This window comes from Podarcis bocagei (genome assembly GCF_964188305.1).
Source record: "Podarcis bocagei genome assembly, chromosome: 8".
Lineage (NCBI taxonomy): Eukaryota > Metazoa > Chordata > Lepidosauria > Squamata > Lacertidae > Podarcis > Podarcis bocagei.
In genome coordinates this window covers 42,428,990-42,446,442 of record NC_138133.1, presented here as the reverse complement: position 1 = coordinate 42,446,442, position 17,453 = coordinate 42,428,990, and the positions used below count along the sequence as shown (strand labels likewise).

Genomic DNA, 17,453 nt, shown 5'->3' with positions numbered 1-17,453 from the left:
AATGGAAAGAAAAAGTCCTATGAACCTACAGAAGCCAGTCTCACATGAAAGACAGTACATTTGAGACCCAATACAGACATTATCAATCAGGGATCAACAAAAAGCACAAGGGTGGCCCAGTTTTTCCAAGGAAATATTTAATACGTGTGTGAAAAACACATTTGTGGGAGCAGAAAATGAGTCACATTTCTGCTGCAGACCCTCTAGCATTTTGTAAGCTACTGCAGTCCAGTGAAAGAGAATCTTTACCACAGTGGCTGATTTTTGGATCATATAAGCAAGCTGAGTAATTGGATAAATGAAAAACAATGATGAATACAGTCACTTCTATATAAGCCATCACTGCAAAATGCAACAAAACCAATACAATACAGGAAACTACACTGAAGGATAAAAATAGTAAGTTTCTCTCAGTTTCCATCGTTTTAGGTTGTAACTACACTTAAATCGTGGAAATCTGCAAGCAGAACTACAGTTGTTTCATATCCCCTCTCTGTAATCCAGATAACAGATACTCGTAAATAACCTCCACTGAAATAATCAAGACTCACTTCCAAGAGTCTCCCACAGATGCTTTCACACAATGTCTCTCTTCCTGCAGTCTGATGACAGGTCCCTTTCCCCACAATCTTATTGAAAAATTCTAACTTTTCAGCTCAGCTGCCCAGCTGCACAGTGGCTTTTGATGCTATTGCCGCTTGTGAGATGAGCATTGGAGCCAATGTTTTACAGTGATTCTGGTTCTGTCTCTAGGGGTGGTTTCAGAGATTAACACTGAGTTTTAATCAGTGTTAATCTCTTGGTCCTCTGGCAGTTGTGCTGTGGAGTGCCACAAAGACCATCTTGCCTCAAATGTTGTTTAACATCTACATGAAGCTGCAAAATGCAGCAGCTTGACTGCTCACTGATGGCAGAAGGAAGAAAAGTGGGGGGCCCTATCCAACCCATGTACAAAGCATGCATCAGCCTGAATATTAAGTCACTGTTAAAAGAGTTTTACTGGCTGCCAATTAGCTACTGGGCTAAATTCAAGGTACTAGCACTGGTGTACAAATCCCAATAGAGTTTGGGATTGTTGTTGTTGTTTAGTCGTTTAGTCATGTCCGACTCTTCGTGACCCCATGGACCAGAGCATGCCAGGCACTCCTGTCTTCCACTGCCTCTCGCTGGTTGGTCAGACTCATGTTTGTAGCTTCGAGAACATTGTCCAAAGAGTTTGGGATTAGGATACCTTAAATACTATCTCATCCTTTATATACTTGACCAATCCCTGCAATCTGCAGCAGAGGGCAGCCTACAGAAATTATTTTATCAGGAGGTCCATTCTGCATGGTATTGGAACCAGGTCTTTAGTGCGGTGGCATCTAGCCTTTGGAACCCCCGCCCATTAATTATTAGGTAAGTTCTATCCTTATTGTCTTTCCAGTGCCTGTTAAATAAATTTGTCTTTCAACAAGCCTTCTAAGTAGAGATTTTTATCCCAGTTAATATCTGAATGTGTTTGAAATTTGACGTGGTGCAGAATGCTGCAGCCAGATTGTCAAGAGGGGTATCTGGACACGGACACACACACACACACACACACACACACACACACACCAGTTGTGATGATGGAACTGTGCTGACTGGAGATGAACTACTGGGTCATGTTCAATTATCTTGTTACTAACACAGTAATTTAGGACTAAGGTACTTGAAAGACTGCTTTTCCCCGTATAGACCTGTAAGAATTAAGATCATTGGGGTAAATTTACTTGTGGTACCACATCCTACAGAATATCAGAGCAGTGATCCCCAAATTCCTACTTTGATTTGTTTTTGTGATATTGTTCTACTGGTTTTTATGTTGTATCTCTGTTTTTAAATTGATATTGGGCATTTTATGCTCTACTTTTGTATCCCACTTGCAACTATTTAAATAAATATGAACTTTAACTGCACTGTGCTCCGTTATCTCCTTATATTTTATTGCTAATAGTGAAAAGATTGTCATTATCTATGTAATAATAACTACAGAGGTAAATCAAGTCAGCTAGAAAGGAAGGTGGCTTTCTATTGGGTTCAAACAAATTTATTCCAGGAAATGTATTGCGCACTTAAGAACTTGGCTTCCAATTGAGAAAAATAACCAAAAAGAAAAAACCCAAGCTTTTTTAGTTCCTGCCAGATGTTTAAAAGTCTAAATCAATACTAAAGCAGGATATGAGCTTTTTAACTTATGCTTGCCCCTTTAACATAAACAATGCAGCAAATTTCAATTTCAATATTAATACTCCAGAGTGTAGCATCATGAACTTCAGGAAAAGAAGAAGAAACCATACTGATATTTTTTAAAAAATGTTTTTATAAACAAGCTTTAGTATTTCTCTTTAAATACAGTATCTTTAGAAGCAAAGAGAAAAATGCAGAGGCTCTAAAAACTGTCATACAAGCTATCTTTTCAGGGCTTGAACCTCTTAAGAGTTCATTTTTCTAGCTCAAATCTGCATCAAAATGCTCTCACCATGAGTTATTCTCTGCAGTTCAGAGCACAGCTGATGGCACAAGTTCATTAATATCTACACTGCACACATGGTATCTATATGTTCAGAGGGAATATACACTTATTATAGCAAACCAACAAACAGCACCAACCACCACTATCACACTGCTCGTGAGTTTATCAGGTGCATTTATTGGAAACAATATGCTGCATTGGAAAAGTCTTTGACTAAACTTGACATGAGCCAACGGTGTGACGTGGCAGCTAAAAAAGCCAATGCAATTCTGGGCTGCATCAATAGTATAGCATCTAGATCAAGGGAAGTAATAGTGCCACTGTATTCTGCTCTGGTCAGACCTCACCTGGAGTACTGTGTCCAGTTCTGGGCACCACAGTTCAAGAAGGACACTGACAAACTGGAACGTGTCCAGAGCAGGGCAACCAAAATGGTCAAAGGCCTGGAAACGATGCCTTATGAGGAACGGCTAAGGGAGCTGGGCATGTTTAGCCTGGAGAAGAGGAGGTTAAGGGGTGATATGATAGCCATGTTCAAATATATAAAAGGATGTCATATAGAGGAGGGAGAAAGGTTGTTTTCTGCTGCTCCAGAGAAGTGGACACGGAGCAATGGATCCAAACTACAAGAAAGAAGATTCCACCTAAACATTAGGAAGAACTTCCTGACAGTAAGAGCTGTTCAACAGTGGAATTTGCTGCCAAGGAGTGTGGTGGAGTCTCCTACTTTGGAGGTCTTTAAGCAGAGGCTTGACAACCATATGTCAGGAGTGCTCTGATGGTGTTTCCTGCTTGGCAGGGGGTTGGACTCGATGGCCCTTGTGGTCTATTCCAACTCTATGATTCTATGATTCTATGATTCTAAAGCAGCAAAACAATTCTGAACTTTATATCCTAAGCATAAGTGGTAGATTCAAGGACGTGCAATATCTGGCTGTGTTTTCAAGTTAGAAGGACGTTTAGAACATTCAGGTCTGGACTATGAAAATGAAGCAATATAACCTTTGCAATTCCTCAGTAAAGAGTTCTCAAATGAGAAATTTATGACTTGCTGTTTGGGGCTGAAGCTTTAAGACAGGGGTAGCCAAGATAGTGCTTTTCAGAAGTTGCTGGACTACAATTCCCATCAGCCCCAGCCAGCATGACTAATGGTAAGGGATGGTGGTAGCTGGAGTCCAACAACACATGAGTGACACCACATTGGCTGCCTTTGCTATTAAGATATTGCGTCAACATAGCGGCTTCTATATCTTTAATCTGGCCTTTTGCACTAATATAATTCTATGTTGTTGTTTTTAAATGCTTATTCAAAGGAACTGCAGTTATCTAAAGCAAAACGAAGTTTTCAACACCACCAAATCAAATGTTGTTTTAAACAGGACTATACTGAAGTGTGTTTCATCAATTCAATACTCTGAAAACAAAAGAAATAAAATACCCTGCATGTTGAATATGACCAGTGGCTGAACTTCATTTTCAGTTGCCAAAGGTTTCTGAAAAACTGCTACCAGCAATATATTTTTTCAAAGTGAAAGCAATGAGTAATAGTGAGCAGCTGCATCATAGTTCCAGCTAGTGGTTCAGACAATGAATAACTGAGCATTAGCTGTTCAGGTTGTAATACTTCACATGCAGAGCATTTCACTGGCTGAAGCCCATTTCAACTCCTCAAAAATGAATGAGTGAAGCAGTTGACTATGAGGGGTAATTAAAATAATTACCCTGGAAATTCAGAAGTGTACCCCCCCCCTCCAGCATTTAGGATAAGATTCCAGGGAGTGAGGTGTAGTGGTTAAGAGCGGTAGTCTTGTAATCTGGGGAACCGGGTTTGCGTCTCCGCTCCTCCACATGCAGCTGCTGGGTGACCTTGGGCGAGTCACACTTCTCTGAAGTCTCTCAGCCCCACTCACCTCACAGTGTTTGTTGTGGGGGAGGAAGGGAAAGGAGAATGTTAGCCGCTTTGAGACTCCTTTGGGTAGTGATAAAGCGGGATATCAAATCCAAACTCTTCTTCTTTCAATGTGACAATGATTGCAAGGTACAAAGGCAAACAGCAGCTCTTCCTGACTGCTTGTGTGCAAGTTCCTATACACACAGATGTTATAACTAACCCCAACGGGGCATAAAAATGTAAAGTTTTGTCCCCTTGCCCTGTACCACTTCATAGTATATTAACTGCGGTGTTTCAACCAAAGAGGGCTGATGAGACTATGCTCAATGCACTTTTTAAGGTAAGGTAAAGGTAACAGACTCCTGGACAGTCAAATCTGACTATGGGGTGTGGCGCTTTCAGGCCGAGGGAGCAGTGTTTGTCTGCAGACAGCTTTTATGGGTCATGTGGCCAGCATGACTAAACCGCTTCCGGTGCATGGAACACTCTGATGAGTGCCAGAACACATGGAAAGGCCATTTACCTTCCCGCCACAGCAGTACCTATTACTCAGTACTCACGCTGGTATGCTTTTGAACTGCTGGGTTGGCAGGAGCTGGGACAGAGCAACGGGAGCTCAACCCATCACATGGATTCAAACTGCCAACCTTATGATTGGCAAGCCCAAGAGGCTCAGTGGTTTAGACCAGGTGCTTAGCAACCTACTATAAATGAGAAAATGTGAGACCCCATAAGAATCAACACGAAAATTATTATAGACCCCATCAATTCTTAATACAAGTTAATATTTTTATAGTTGATTGCTGATTTGGGCGGTCCAAATGACCCAATATAGGTTCAGGAAAGTTCTCCGTTACGAACACAGATGTGTTAACTTGAATCATCATTTTATTCTTTATAACAGGTTATTAAACTCCATAAAACATGGACACACCTTTCTAGTTTCTTTTATTTTGCACTAACGATCAATCACTTAATCATGCTAGAGTGGAAAATGCCTGCTCAAGTATGCAGCAAGTAACATATGGATATAAAATCATTATATTTTCTTCATGCACTCACATGGTCATGTTACCATGGAATGCATATTTGGGGTTTGTTGGGCAAAGCTACTGTTAGAAAAAGACAGACACAGGTTACAGAACTCCGGATTAATAGTCCTGCTTTTCAAGACCCCACAGGTTGGTGGTGGTTTAAGACAAATCTAAAGTTTCATAACACACAACCATGATCCTTTCACTAGTGCAGAGACTCAAATTTCATGAAGAACAGATTCAGTCAAAGAGTAAAGTGACCTGCCATCATTCTTTAAAACATAGACTACAGTTAAGGAGTCAAAGTTGGTTTTTAATGGCCCCTCAATTTCTTATTTCCACCTGTAGGGTGTGGTGGTCTAGTGTTTAACTACACACAGCTGTGACATAAAACTTATGTTTCCACAAGACATACTATTATACATTTTATTTCCATGTCTGGGCTTCTTTGCCTCAGTGTTTATATAAAGGAGTTTTTAAATATATATATATGTGTGTGTCAAAGTAGATTTTATACAACCCAATGTGGAAAAAAGGGCTCTCCAATGTTGCAATGGTATCCCTATGTGTGTACAAGTAAGAGAACAGGAGCAAATATTTGTACTTGGAGGTACCCTGATAGGGTTTGCTTTAATCTACTGTGTGTTTTTTTAAGAAGAATCATTTGGGTGATTTATATTTATTTTGCAATTACTCATGTAGTTGCATAAGGCATGAATATGAGCATTTTGTGCTCATCAACATCTGAAATAATTCAGTTTAATAATCAACTTCAAGGTGACATACTGAGAGTGGCCAAGAATATCTTCTAAAGGTGTATCAAAAATATGCCTCAGCAGTTGATGAATGCCTTCATTCATTACAAAATGAACTTTTTCACATTATTTCACTGCTTCTTTGAACACCAGCCTACACCCCATTTCCAGTTTGAAGCAGATCCGATTACCCAATTAGTACTATTAACTAAGGCAGGGGCCTTCACTTGTTGTATCAAGTTGAGAAAATTGCCCTTCTGTTGCAACTCTCCATAGATATAAATACGGGGACACATTTTGTTAAAGTAAATGTGTACAAAGCAGATGGTAGTTAAAAAAAATAATCATGACCACAAACCAATATTAATATAAACACAATGCTTAAGCAGCCAAGAAAGTTCCAAATGCATGTGAAATTATTGTACATGAAACTTCAGACTAAAACATTCTTTACAAGAGACCTTTCTGAGAGATTTATCTAAAAGTGATAATATTTTGATGGTAAGTTATATTTTAATCACTTTTTGAAATTTGTTTTGATGCCTATGTAAAGCCCTGTGTGACCTTGCCTAGATTAAGAATGGTGTATAAATATTTTAGTAAGTAAAATAAAATCTCTGTTAAAAAAAGGATGTCACTTCCCACTGTCTCTAAATATTTCTAATAAAAAAAGCATTTGGCATTCAAAGGTTTGTTCTACCAGAACAAAACTTCTCAATCACTTTTCAATAGTAAAAGAAATCTATCTTCCTGTTACCATATTGCCTAGTGCCACACCTGCCCATTCCGCTATCTCATATCATCTTCCTAAAAAGCACTATGGTGAGAGCTTTCAAACATGTCTTTATTAATCATGGTGTGTTGTCTGAAACGTTGGCTGAAATCTCTCATCTGCAAAAAATACCTAAGAAAGGAAGTTAATCAGATATACAGCTGCATAAAACAAAGCTAGAATGCCAAATGAGTTCCCCCGCCTTCTGGCAAATGTCAAAGATGTGTCGGCACATGTATTTTGTGTCATTCCAGATAACAATATGAATGACATCATACATCCTTTTCACAACTTCCCTCTACTCCTGTCATACTAATGTTTGTACAACTTTCTGAGAGGCAAAAAATAAGTGGGGTGGGGAAGAAAATTTAAGCAAGTCTTAAAAATGCAAAGAAATATACACTGCATAGCAGAAACATGTATTTTCTGTATAAAACTTACAGTGGTACCTTGGGTTAAGTACTTAATTCATTCCGGAGGTCTGTTCTTAACCTGAAACTGTTCTTAACCTGAAGCACTACTTCAGCTAGTGGGGCCTCCTGCTGCCACCGCGCTGCCGGAGCACAATTTCTGTTCTCATCCTGAAGCAAAGTTCTTAACCTGAGGTACTATTTCTGGGTTAGCGGAGTCTGTAACCTGAAGCGTATGTAACCTGAAGCGTATGTAACCCGAGGTACCACTGTATTGTTAATAAACTAAAACTAGATCTGGGTCACAGTTTCCATGCTTTGCATTACTTTTATCCTATAAACAATTTAACATTTAGCTGAGTGGGAATGTTCAGAGAAACATGCGGAAATGAAACACTCAAGTGCTGGTGATCAGTGTCACTTAAGGGAAACATGGCCCCTAGCTCCCATACCAGCCCAGGTACACTGATAGACTTCTGCCCACATGGTTTAGCTTTCCAGTATATTTACAAGCATGCAAGCTACGGATGACCTAAATGTGCTGAGTCTCATTTGTATGGTTTTCACACACAGAAGGAATGCAGCCATATTGGCAGACATATTTAGCCATACCCGAACTGCTATGATTGAGCAAGTACAAGGGAAATGGCAACTCTGAAAGGTTTGTTCAAGGAGATTCTTAGGCAGTGATCCAAGTAAACTATATGTGCTCAGGGTTCTCTTGTAAAGCTTCCCTCGCTCTTCCACAATTCTGATGGAGTGTCCCACCACCACCATGCTGCTATTAAGCTTAGGAAATAGCTGGAGAAAGGTTGCCTTGAAGGAAAAAGAAGGCTGGGAGAGAAAGAATGTGAAGTACCTCTGCAGACTGAAGACTGAATTTCTTAGCATTAAATGGAATCTGAAGGTAGTCCTAGTAGTAAAATGCCTTTTTCAAAGCATTCACTCTCTTCTTGAAAACCCTTGTGTATTTGGTTAACGAAAGGCATACAAATAGCACCCAAAACAACAACAGCTAGTCAGTGGTCAGGCACAACAACATGTTCTGAAACATCTGCTGTTTACATCTTCCACAAGGTAAACATGATAAACAAGATGAGAGACTTAGCCGAGTTTTCAAGCATTTCGGGGATGTGTTTAGATATTCTTTCCACCACCCTCACCTCTTACATTTGTCATGTTTACATATCTTGTACTTACAGCATATCCCAATCATGGTCTGAACACCTGCTACCATCCCCTGCAAATCCAAGCAATCTCACTGAGACCTCCTAAACCCTAACACACTCTGCTTTTCTTCCTCCAAGCTTTCCTGGCAGTGGGTCAGCTCTGGCATGACATTTTCACTAGAGGTTTCAGAGTGAGGCCTCTCTCTATGGTGCAATCTGCATTGCTGTAGCATGCATGCCCATGGAGTCCTGGGATATGCAGTATATTTATCAGGATGCCTGGGATGCTAAGGATTGGCTTTCCTCATATAGGTCCAGTGGAGTGCTAAGATAATTAGATGAGGCCTAGCTGATAGTACCACAACCTGTTGTCGCCTGGCAGCAGTGTTCTCCCTGGATGCGACTGCAACTGCATAAGTGGAATTCCCACAATGGGCTTAGGTAAGTTTATTATCTGCACTGAGTACAAACAGCCTCAACTGCTAGACTATTAGCATTGATTCAAAAGTCTTAGATCACATTCCCAAGCCCATATTCCCAGCATGTTCATACTTCTGGCTCAGTGACATCTACACTGGCTTGGTCATGTACACAGAATGGAAGAAGGTAGGATCTCCAAGGACATGCTCTATGGGGAGCTGGTTTCAGGCACTAGGCCTCTTGGCAATCAACTCTATATTACAAAGATGTCTGCAAATGTGACATGAAGGCTAGCAACATATGGGATGATCGCAGTGCCTGGAGAAGGTCAGGTTGTGTATCCACAGCAGAGACCAGAGGAGGAATGACCTCTGGGAGGACTGCAGAGAGAAGAAATGCCATGATGCAAAATTAGATACCTTCGTCTGCCCCAAACATGTATCTCCGGGACTTCCGGGTTGGCGCCATCGCCGAATGGCGGACTCCCTCCGAGCTCCGGAGGGAGTCTGCTCGGCAGGGGTTGGGTCCTACCGCGCCGGCGACGCGGGGACCCTCAAAAACCACGGGCACGGAGCCCGTGGACATGGGGACTCGGCTGGTACCGTCAGCGCCCTCCCGACTCGTGAAGGAGCCTTTTTAAAGGCTACGGATCGGGTGCCGGGGAGTGGCGTGGTACTGTGAGTCTATCGCTTCCCCTGCCGAGCGCAGCCGCATGCCATTCGTCGGAGAGCGCTGGCTTCTTCCATTTGAAATTCGGACATTTAACAACAACCCGTGAGTAATTGGGTAACCGGGTATAAAAGGAGAAAAAAAGGGTTTTTTTCGGATTCGGCACGAGCGGGGGGGATCTAAAAAGGAAGTCAGTCCCCTACCTGATTGTAAACATGCTAAAACAAGGACTGAGAAACCAAGATCGATTCAGAAGTTTATTGCCGACAAAAAATATCAATTCCACGATGGGATATTACAAGAATTATGCTGGAGGAGAAAAGTCGAGGGTGAGAGGGAAAAGGCAACCCCCCCTGGGAACCGGGGCGATTCGGAGAACGTGGCGGAGAGAGATGGAGAGTTTGACAGCTGTCAAAGTAGCTGTCAAATCTTGAGAATACAAAGAGGACTTTGTTACAAGTATTTTGCTGGTTAATTTTGTTACAATTGGACATAAATATGGATACAAAATGTCGGGGGAGGGGAAGAAACAACAACTTGACTTTTGGATTAGAGGACACAAAGTTACTGCAACCCCCCTAGAGGGGCTTTGGGACATTACAAGTGGCGTATGTGGAAAACTACTCCGGGATGTGTACAGGTCTTAGCTCCTGGGAAAGTAGCAAAACTGAAATATTGTTTTGTCTACAGAGGTGACAACACAATAGAATCTTTCTATTGAAGTAAGGTAGGAACTGGACGTAAGTTTTTGTTCCTGAATAACAAACCTCTGTAGAGATACTAGATTTCAGAATAAGAATGGTTTTGCAGCTGAACAAGACAGAAACCTGAGAAAGTAAGAAACAAAAGAGCAAAGGACCAACTATGCCACGGAAAGAACAATGGGAGGAGCAACAATGACCAAGGGAAATTAAAGGCCTCTATTAGACTGGATTTTTGAAGTTAAACATTATCAAAACAAGCAAATTCAAAGAAAACCGGCAAGATGGATTGAGGAAAATTTGGTTGTGGACTTGAGACCTCCAGGCCGACAACATACAGATTGATGGACATGGGGAATCCAAACCGGGGAAGGGAGGGGGAATTCTAGAATCCAAAGGCTATGTAACCAACTTTTGGAATCTTCTTCTATCTTCTATCTTTTATCTTTCTATATAACTTTGGTATTTTGATTTAACATGTTTTGGAAAAAAAGGGGGAATTCGTGGAAGGAAACGGGGCAGATCTTGGGGGAAAAATCTGTGTTCTATTTTGTTAAAGATGAGGAGGGATGTTAAGATTGTAATTTAAATTGGCAAATAGGTACAACATATTAGGTTTAAATTGGGAGTGAGAACTTGTGGAACCAATGTAGGGAAAGGGGAATACAGTCGGGAGGGGAAGGAGGGAGTCCCAGAAAGAAGGCTATGAAGATTAGGGTTTAAAATTGGTCTTTCTTTTTCTTTCTTTTCTTTATCTTTTCTATTTTTTCTATTCTGTTTTATTGGAAATTTTAATAAATATGATTATAAAAAAAAAAAAAACATGTATCTCTGGCATCAGTCTTTACAGCCATAGCAGGCACTGTAACTCTCCAACAGTTTGACTTTACCCCTGAAGGCACATTCTTCCATAGTCTCCTGAGACAGATGCATACCAACACCACAGTTGTATTGTACCATCAAAATTAGTATTGTTGCTACTGAACAAGCAGAAGCAAACACAGCCTGCAAATAGTGAGCCATTCATTACACGTCAAAATGACAGCCCTTGAGTTTTGTTAGTATTAATTTCTTCCCTTAAACCCTAATGAGACACTTTTTCTGCCTCCAGATGAATTACAATAGTTTGATACATTATTCTTCTGGCAACTCCTACAGCCAAGCTGGTGCCAAACGTATTGCTCTGCTTTCCTTTGGACCACATCAGTGAGGCCGAGGGGGGCGGGGTCTTGTCATCTGGGCGGCCCAGGATCTCCATGCACACTGTCTAGGTTTCCACCCCAGGGAGGTCAATTAGTTGTTGCTAACACAGCGGTTTGACTAACAACAAATGCACTTGTTTCTGAGCAAGTCACTAAGCCAGCAGAAATCAATTAAATAATAATAATTGCTGCCTATGAGGCAGTAAGTGTTTACAATTTCTCTGAGCTGTCTTCTGAGAAGAGAGTCAATAATGCTGTTGTAGTTGCAGAATTTGACGAGGACTCTCTGCCAAAGACTAATGAGACAGTAGTAAAAGTATTTTGAGCTCTGTATTAGAGACCTCTAGATTGGACTACTACCATAATGTACCTGAGGCCACCCTTGAAAGAAATGTTTGAAAAATCCAGCTACAAATTCTTATATGGAACTCTTCCCACCCAGCCAGGAGTTTCGAATATTGTTTTTTAAATATTTGAACTTTTGGAGTTTGTTTCCCTTTAATTAAAATTCATTAAATTTGGTTAATGTACAAATATCCCAAAGTATAAAATTTCCATATGGTTTAATATTCTATAACAGTGTGGCAAGGATAAATATATGTGCTTGTTTCCCAGTACAAGACATATCACTCCTTTATAGAAGAGATCATATTGTTTCAGTAATGGTTTCTGATACTAAAGCAGGGTGTGGAAGCACACATTCTTTATCTCTAAACAGGAGGTTTTGGGGAAAACACACTTCGATGAAATTAGTCCTTACCAGCAACCACGGAGCACACAAATATAGGATCAAGAGCAGGTAAAACCACACTTGCTGTTAACAATTGTAATACAACACTTTCATAAAAACAGTCTGCAAGAAATCCCCCAAAGGGAAGAAACATTTCTATAAGCAACAGAGCAGACCTTATGGTATCTGGTTACATTCCAGTGGCAACAGAAAAGCATTAAAAGAAGATACTCCTCCTTCCATTTATGCAGAGAACATGGAAACATCCACTGCTCCTAGTTTTAGACAGTTGGCAGTTTAAAGCAGCTTTCTTTCAGATAGTTTTTTGTGTGTTCTGATTGTTGGTTCTGAGCAAAGTGTAACAATGGAAAAGAAATTTGTTCTCCTTTTTTTGCATCAGACCAGCCTAATTAGGCATTCCTCAACTTGCTTTGAGGATCTATTATGTACTTCCTGATTTTGCAATAGCATCTCAGTCCTAAAATATTATTTTACACTTTAAAATGAATACTAAAAATAGATTTTAGGACAGAATAAGCCTCATAGTAATCTAGTGAACCGGGTTCACGTCTCCGCTCCTCCACATGCAGCTGCTGGGTGACCTTGGGCTAGTCACACTTCCTTGAAGTCTCTCAGCCCCACTCACCTCACAGAGTGTTTGTTGTGGGGGAGGAAGGGAAAGGAGAATGTTAGCTGCTTTGAGACTCCTTAGGGTAGTGATAAAGTGGGATATCAAATCCAAACCCTTCTTCTTCTCACTTCTGGGGATTCTCCTAACCCTCCAGAGAAGATTTACAGTGCACATGGAGGGAGGAGAAGGTGAGGAAGTTCTATTGCACAGCAAAAACTCCTTGCACTAGCAGAACTGTTCAGCCAGGTACCGCCCAGTATCTCTTTTTCCGATTATCTCTTTCCACACAACTTTCATGCTTTTGTTCACCACTCATTTTATCCATTTCCCTCATTTGTTATTCAAAATGTAGCCCTTTAATTTTCTTCTGCTTTCAATTCATTCTCCTTTCTGTAGTTCACACACTATCCTTAAAAGTATATATTAACCAATGAATCTAAGTGTTGCAATTATTATTCATTCCTTTGCAAGACTGACATGCAAATGGAATATACTGGCAAATGTACGTACACCCCCCCACACACCCATGCATCTTACCCCCAAATAAACTTTGACTGCCATTTATATTGGGTGATATTTAATGTTTGTCAGAGCAGATCCACTAAAAGAAATGGACCTGTCCATTGATTTCAAGGGTCTACTCAGAGTATCACTTAGTTGGACACATCACCCATTATATTTATACTTGACAAAAGGAAAAGCTTATCTCCAAATTATTTCTTATGTGATTGAAATGATATCCCTATAATGGCAATAATGTAAAGAAAGGGAAATTATTTGTAAGATAAATAAGTATACATAGAAGCCATTCATAGTACATTTTGAAAATCTAAAACAAAATAATGTGTTTGCATAAAAAAAAATTATAGTGACGGGTAGTAAACACATTCCATTTATTTAGGAATTTGCTGGTTGGAAAAAATCATTCATAAAAAATTCTTTCCACTATTAATCACTAGGACCAATATTGTTCAACTCCTGCTATTTCACTGTTTATAAACTGAAATACAATTTTAATGGTTACATCCTTGTAGTGTGTTTTTAAAAGTAATAACATGACAATTTTTATACACTGTATAAGCCGAGGCACCTAATTTTAGAACAAAATACTGGGAAAACTTATTGACTCGCGTATAAGCCGGTTCACCACACCACAAACATGGTGGTGGCAGCAGCGGCGGAGGAAGAACAAGTAGCTCAAAAGGGCTGCTTTCGGACTGCTGGTTCCTCTGCCGCCGCCACTGACAGTGGCAAAGGTGGCGTAGGAGGAACCAGCAGCCCGAAAGGGCTCATTTCGGGGCGTTTGTCCCTCCGCCACCGCCTCTTCCGCTCGCAAGAGCAGGCATAGGAGCCACTGTTGGGAGAGGCACAGTGCAGCACAGAACCTCTCCCAACCACGGCTCCCGTGCCTGCCCTTGCGAGAGGCGGGCAGCGGCGGAGGGACCAGCGGGGAGAAAGGGCTCCTTTCAGACCACTCCTCCCGCCGCTGCCGCCTCACTCGAGTATAAGCAGAGGGCGGCTTTTTCAGCATAAAAAATGTGCTGAAAAAATCGGCTTATACTCGAGTATATATGGTAGGTCTATTTAACTGTCAAAACAAAATCAGGCTAATATTAGATTGGACAGCTTTCTTTTCTTCTAAGAAAACTTCTGAAATAGACTGCAGCTTTGGAAAGATTTTGTATACTTCATTACTCCTTACTTACCTATAAAGTTTTCATTCCACTTAGTTTATAAGAATGATGCTTAATATTAAATCCAAACAATAAATCCAAATTTAGAAAGCCAGAAATGTGTTACAAATCTAAGCATTTTAAGACACATTACTTTTTCTTTCCTTCTTTTTTACTGTTGATGGATAATCCTTAATGGTTTAAAAGAAAACAAGATTTCCTTCAAAGGCATCTATATTTCTAAATAGCTGGACTGAGTTTACTCAACTGTCAGCAGAGTAGGGCACCAATAGTTCATGTTTTCTTTGCTAGTTAACCAAATGTTGAAACTGAATGCAGTCGAGCTCTATTTATGTTTACATTTAACTTTTTAACAACAGATTTAAAATTTCAGTGGTAACTAGAGAGCATGTTTCCCATTCTTTCTGCACTTCCACTTCCATTCTATTAGCTAAGAGACCATGCACTCTTACAATGTACCTTAATATCAAAAAGGTTACAAAACAACTTTTTGAGGGTCAATGTCAACAGTAGCTGGGAAACATCTGTTTCAGAATGAATCATTCCTCTAGAACAAGAGTGAAACTGTATCTGATCATGGGGTAACACTAAGTCAGCCTTCCCCAGTCTGACACCTTCCATATGTTTTGGACTACAGTTCTCATCATGTTTTAACACTGGGGTGAATTAAAAAAACAACGGAGGGCACCAAGCAGCAAAGACTGACCTAGGCAACAAATCTAAAATATGGCATGGCAACTTGTAAAAGAGGCCAAAGGGCACCATACATAACCTAGAGGCTTTTGGAAAGAAATACCATGTACTGGTGTTTATCTGACAATGGTAGAAAACTGCAAGCCACGCATATGATTATCTCTTGATATAAACTCTACAGAAAGGGCAGGGATGAGCGTACAGTGAAGGCATGGAGTCAAACAAACTGGAAATCTCAAATTAATTATTGTAAGTGGCAACAACCGACCCTAAAATTTCATACTGAGAATACACTATCAGGTGATCTTTTGATGGAGAAAGGAATCAGAGGAATATCCAAAGGTAACTGTGCTTTAATAGCGATAACCATACACTGGATAAATGCATATTCTGGTCATGACAAAGAGGCAAACATTACAGGCACCCTAAATGACTGTTCCCCTAGAACATGTTGTTATGGAACTTACTGCAGAAGTGTGGCCCCTGTCTACCAAAAGGGCAGCAGTTATGCTCAGTTTCAACAGGTTCTGTAGAAGAAATCTCCAACTACACATAGCTGTTTTTTACACATAGTAGAAAACTAAATAAGGAAGTGAAAGAAATGCATCTTGAGAAGTTTGAAAAACTTAATTTTGCTTACAAATTACATAGCCATAATCCTAAATAAAGCACTTTCCTGAAGCAGAATTACAACAAATCCTAGAAACCATGACAACAAAACCAGTATTGGTGATAGTCACAATATCCTTCCTACATAAAGAGCTGTGAAGAACATTAGAAAAATAAAAAGGATACTCACAGTTATAATCAGGTTTAATACTTTTACCAGCTTCAAGGCTGTTTATTGTGATTTGAAATACGATGTGCAGAAGCAGAAATGTTAGACTCATGAAGCACAAGGATTTTAGTAACCGGCCTGTATGCCCTAAAAGACACAAAACACAAATCAGAGCTAGTTAATGTGACAAAAAACATTGGCACAGATAAAACTGCAAGAAGTGCTAAAATATTTATGCATATAAAATATATTGTAAAGGCGGATGAAGTTAAAAAAAAGCACAAATAAGAAATACTTCCAACAATGTTCCAACCAGTGTTATCTTCACAGTTGTAGCACCCTGTTCCACCACAGTCAAACACACACACACACACACACACACACACACATTCATATTCTACATTATGCATATGGGATAAATTAGGCTAAATGGGTATCAAGCCTTCTTCAAATTCAGTTAAATATTGGATAAAACATTTGTTTTGATGATAGACAAACCACACATTTGTTCCTATATGTTAATAATAATAATAATAATAATAAAATAATAATAATAATAATAATAATAATTATTATTATTATTATTATTATTATTATTATTATTTATTTATACCCCACCCATCTGGCTGGGCTTCCCCAGTCACTCTGGGTGGCTTCCAAAAAAAAAAATTAAAATACTGTACTACATCAAACATTAAAAGCCTCCCTAAACAGGGCCGCCTTCAGATGTCATAAAAGTGTGATTACACATACATTTCTTTTTCCTTGCTGCAGATAATATATGATAACAAATCTTTAAGCCTGCCTTTTTTTCATTCCTTATGATAATGTACTGATTCAAAAAAGAATAATTAATATGAATCTAAGGTATCTTCTTTCTTTCTTTCTTGAGAAGGAAGCTCGGATAAATTTGTAGTAAAAAACACATGATTAAAAAAACAACTAGATTCAGAAATCCAAACAGAACAGGAGCTAAATAAGAGGAAAAATCCTATTCACTCTAAACCTTTTGCAGGACTTCCTGTTTTTTTGAGAGCTTTTCGTGCCCAGAATAGTATTAGAAGCTGCATCCTCTGCATCAATAGACAATTCCACCCTTCAAGCCAGTTACACTCTCTAACTCATAAGTTGGCCTAAGCAAGTTGCCCATTTTGTTAACAAAATATTATGTCAGACAGGACTTGCACCATTCTCATTATTTCCAGAGGACTGTTTTCAAAATTCAAAACATAAAAACAGCAAACTTGTCATGTATCTACTTCTAATCAAGTAAGGCACATGAATGAAATAAAATCTAGGGGTAATATAATGCATGTTTATCACTGGATGGCATCATAGCATGAACCCATTAGTATGTGAACAGCGAAATTGGTTTTCCTGCAAACCACACAGCCCTATGTCTCAATC

The 17,453-nt window shown here is 39.7% G+C and overlaps 1 protein-coding gene across 5 annotated transcripts in view; it reads right to left on the bottom strand.

Moving 5' to 3' along the window:
* The window catches only part of PIEZO2 (piezo type mechanosensitive ion channel component 2), a 209,924-nt gene that overhangs the window by 123,007 nt on the left and 69,464 nt on the right, over nucleotides 1-17,453 (bottom strand). For all 5 annotated transcript variants that reach the window (XM_081205510.1, XM_081205513.1, XM_081205514.1 and 2 more), the window contains exon 3: nucleotides 16,068-16,193. In XM_081205510.1, coding sequence (XP_081061636.1) covers nucleotides 16,068-16,193 — 126 coding nt within the window. The remainder of the gene's footprint in view (nucleotides 1-16,067; nucleotides 16,194-17,453) is intronic.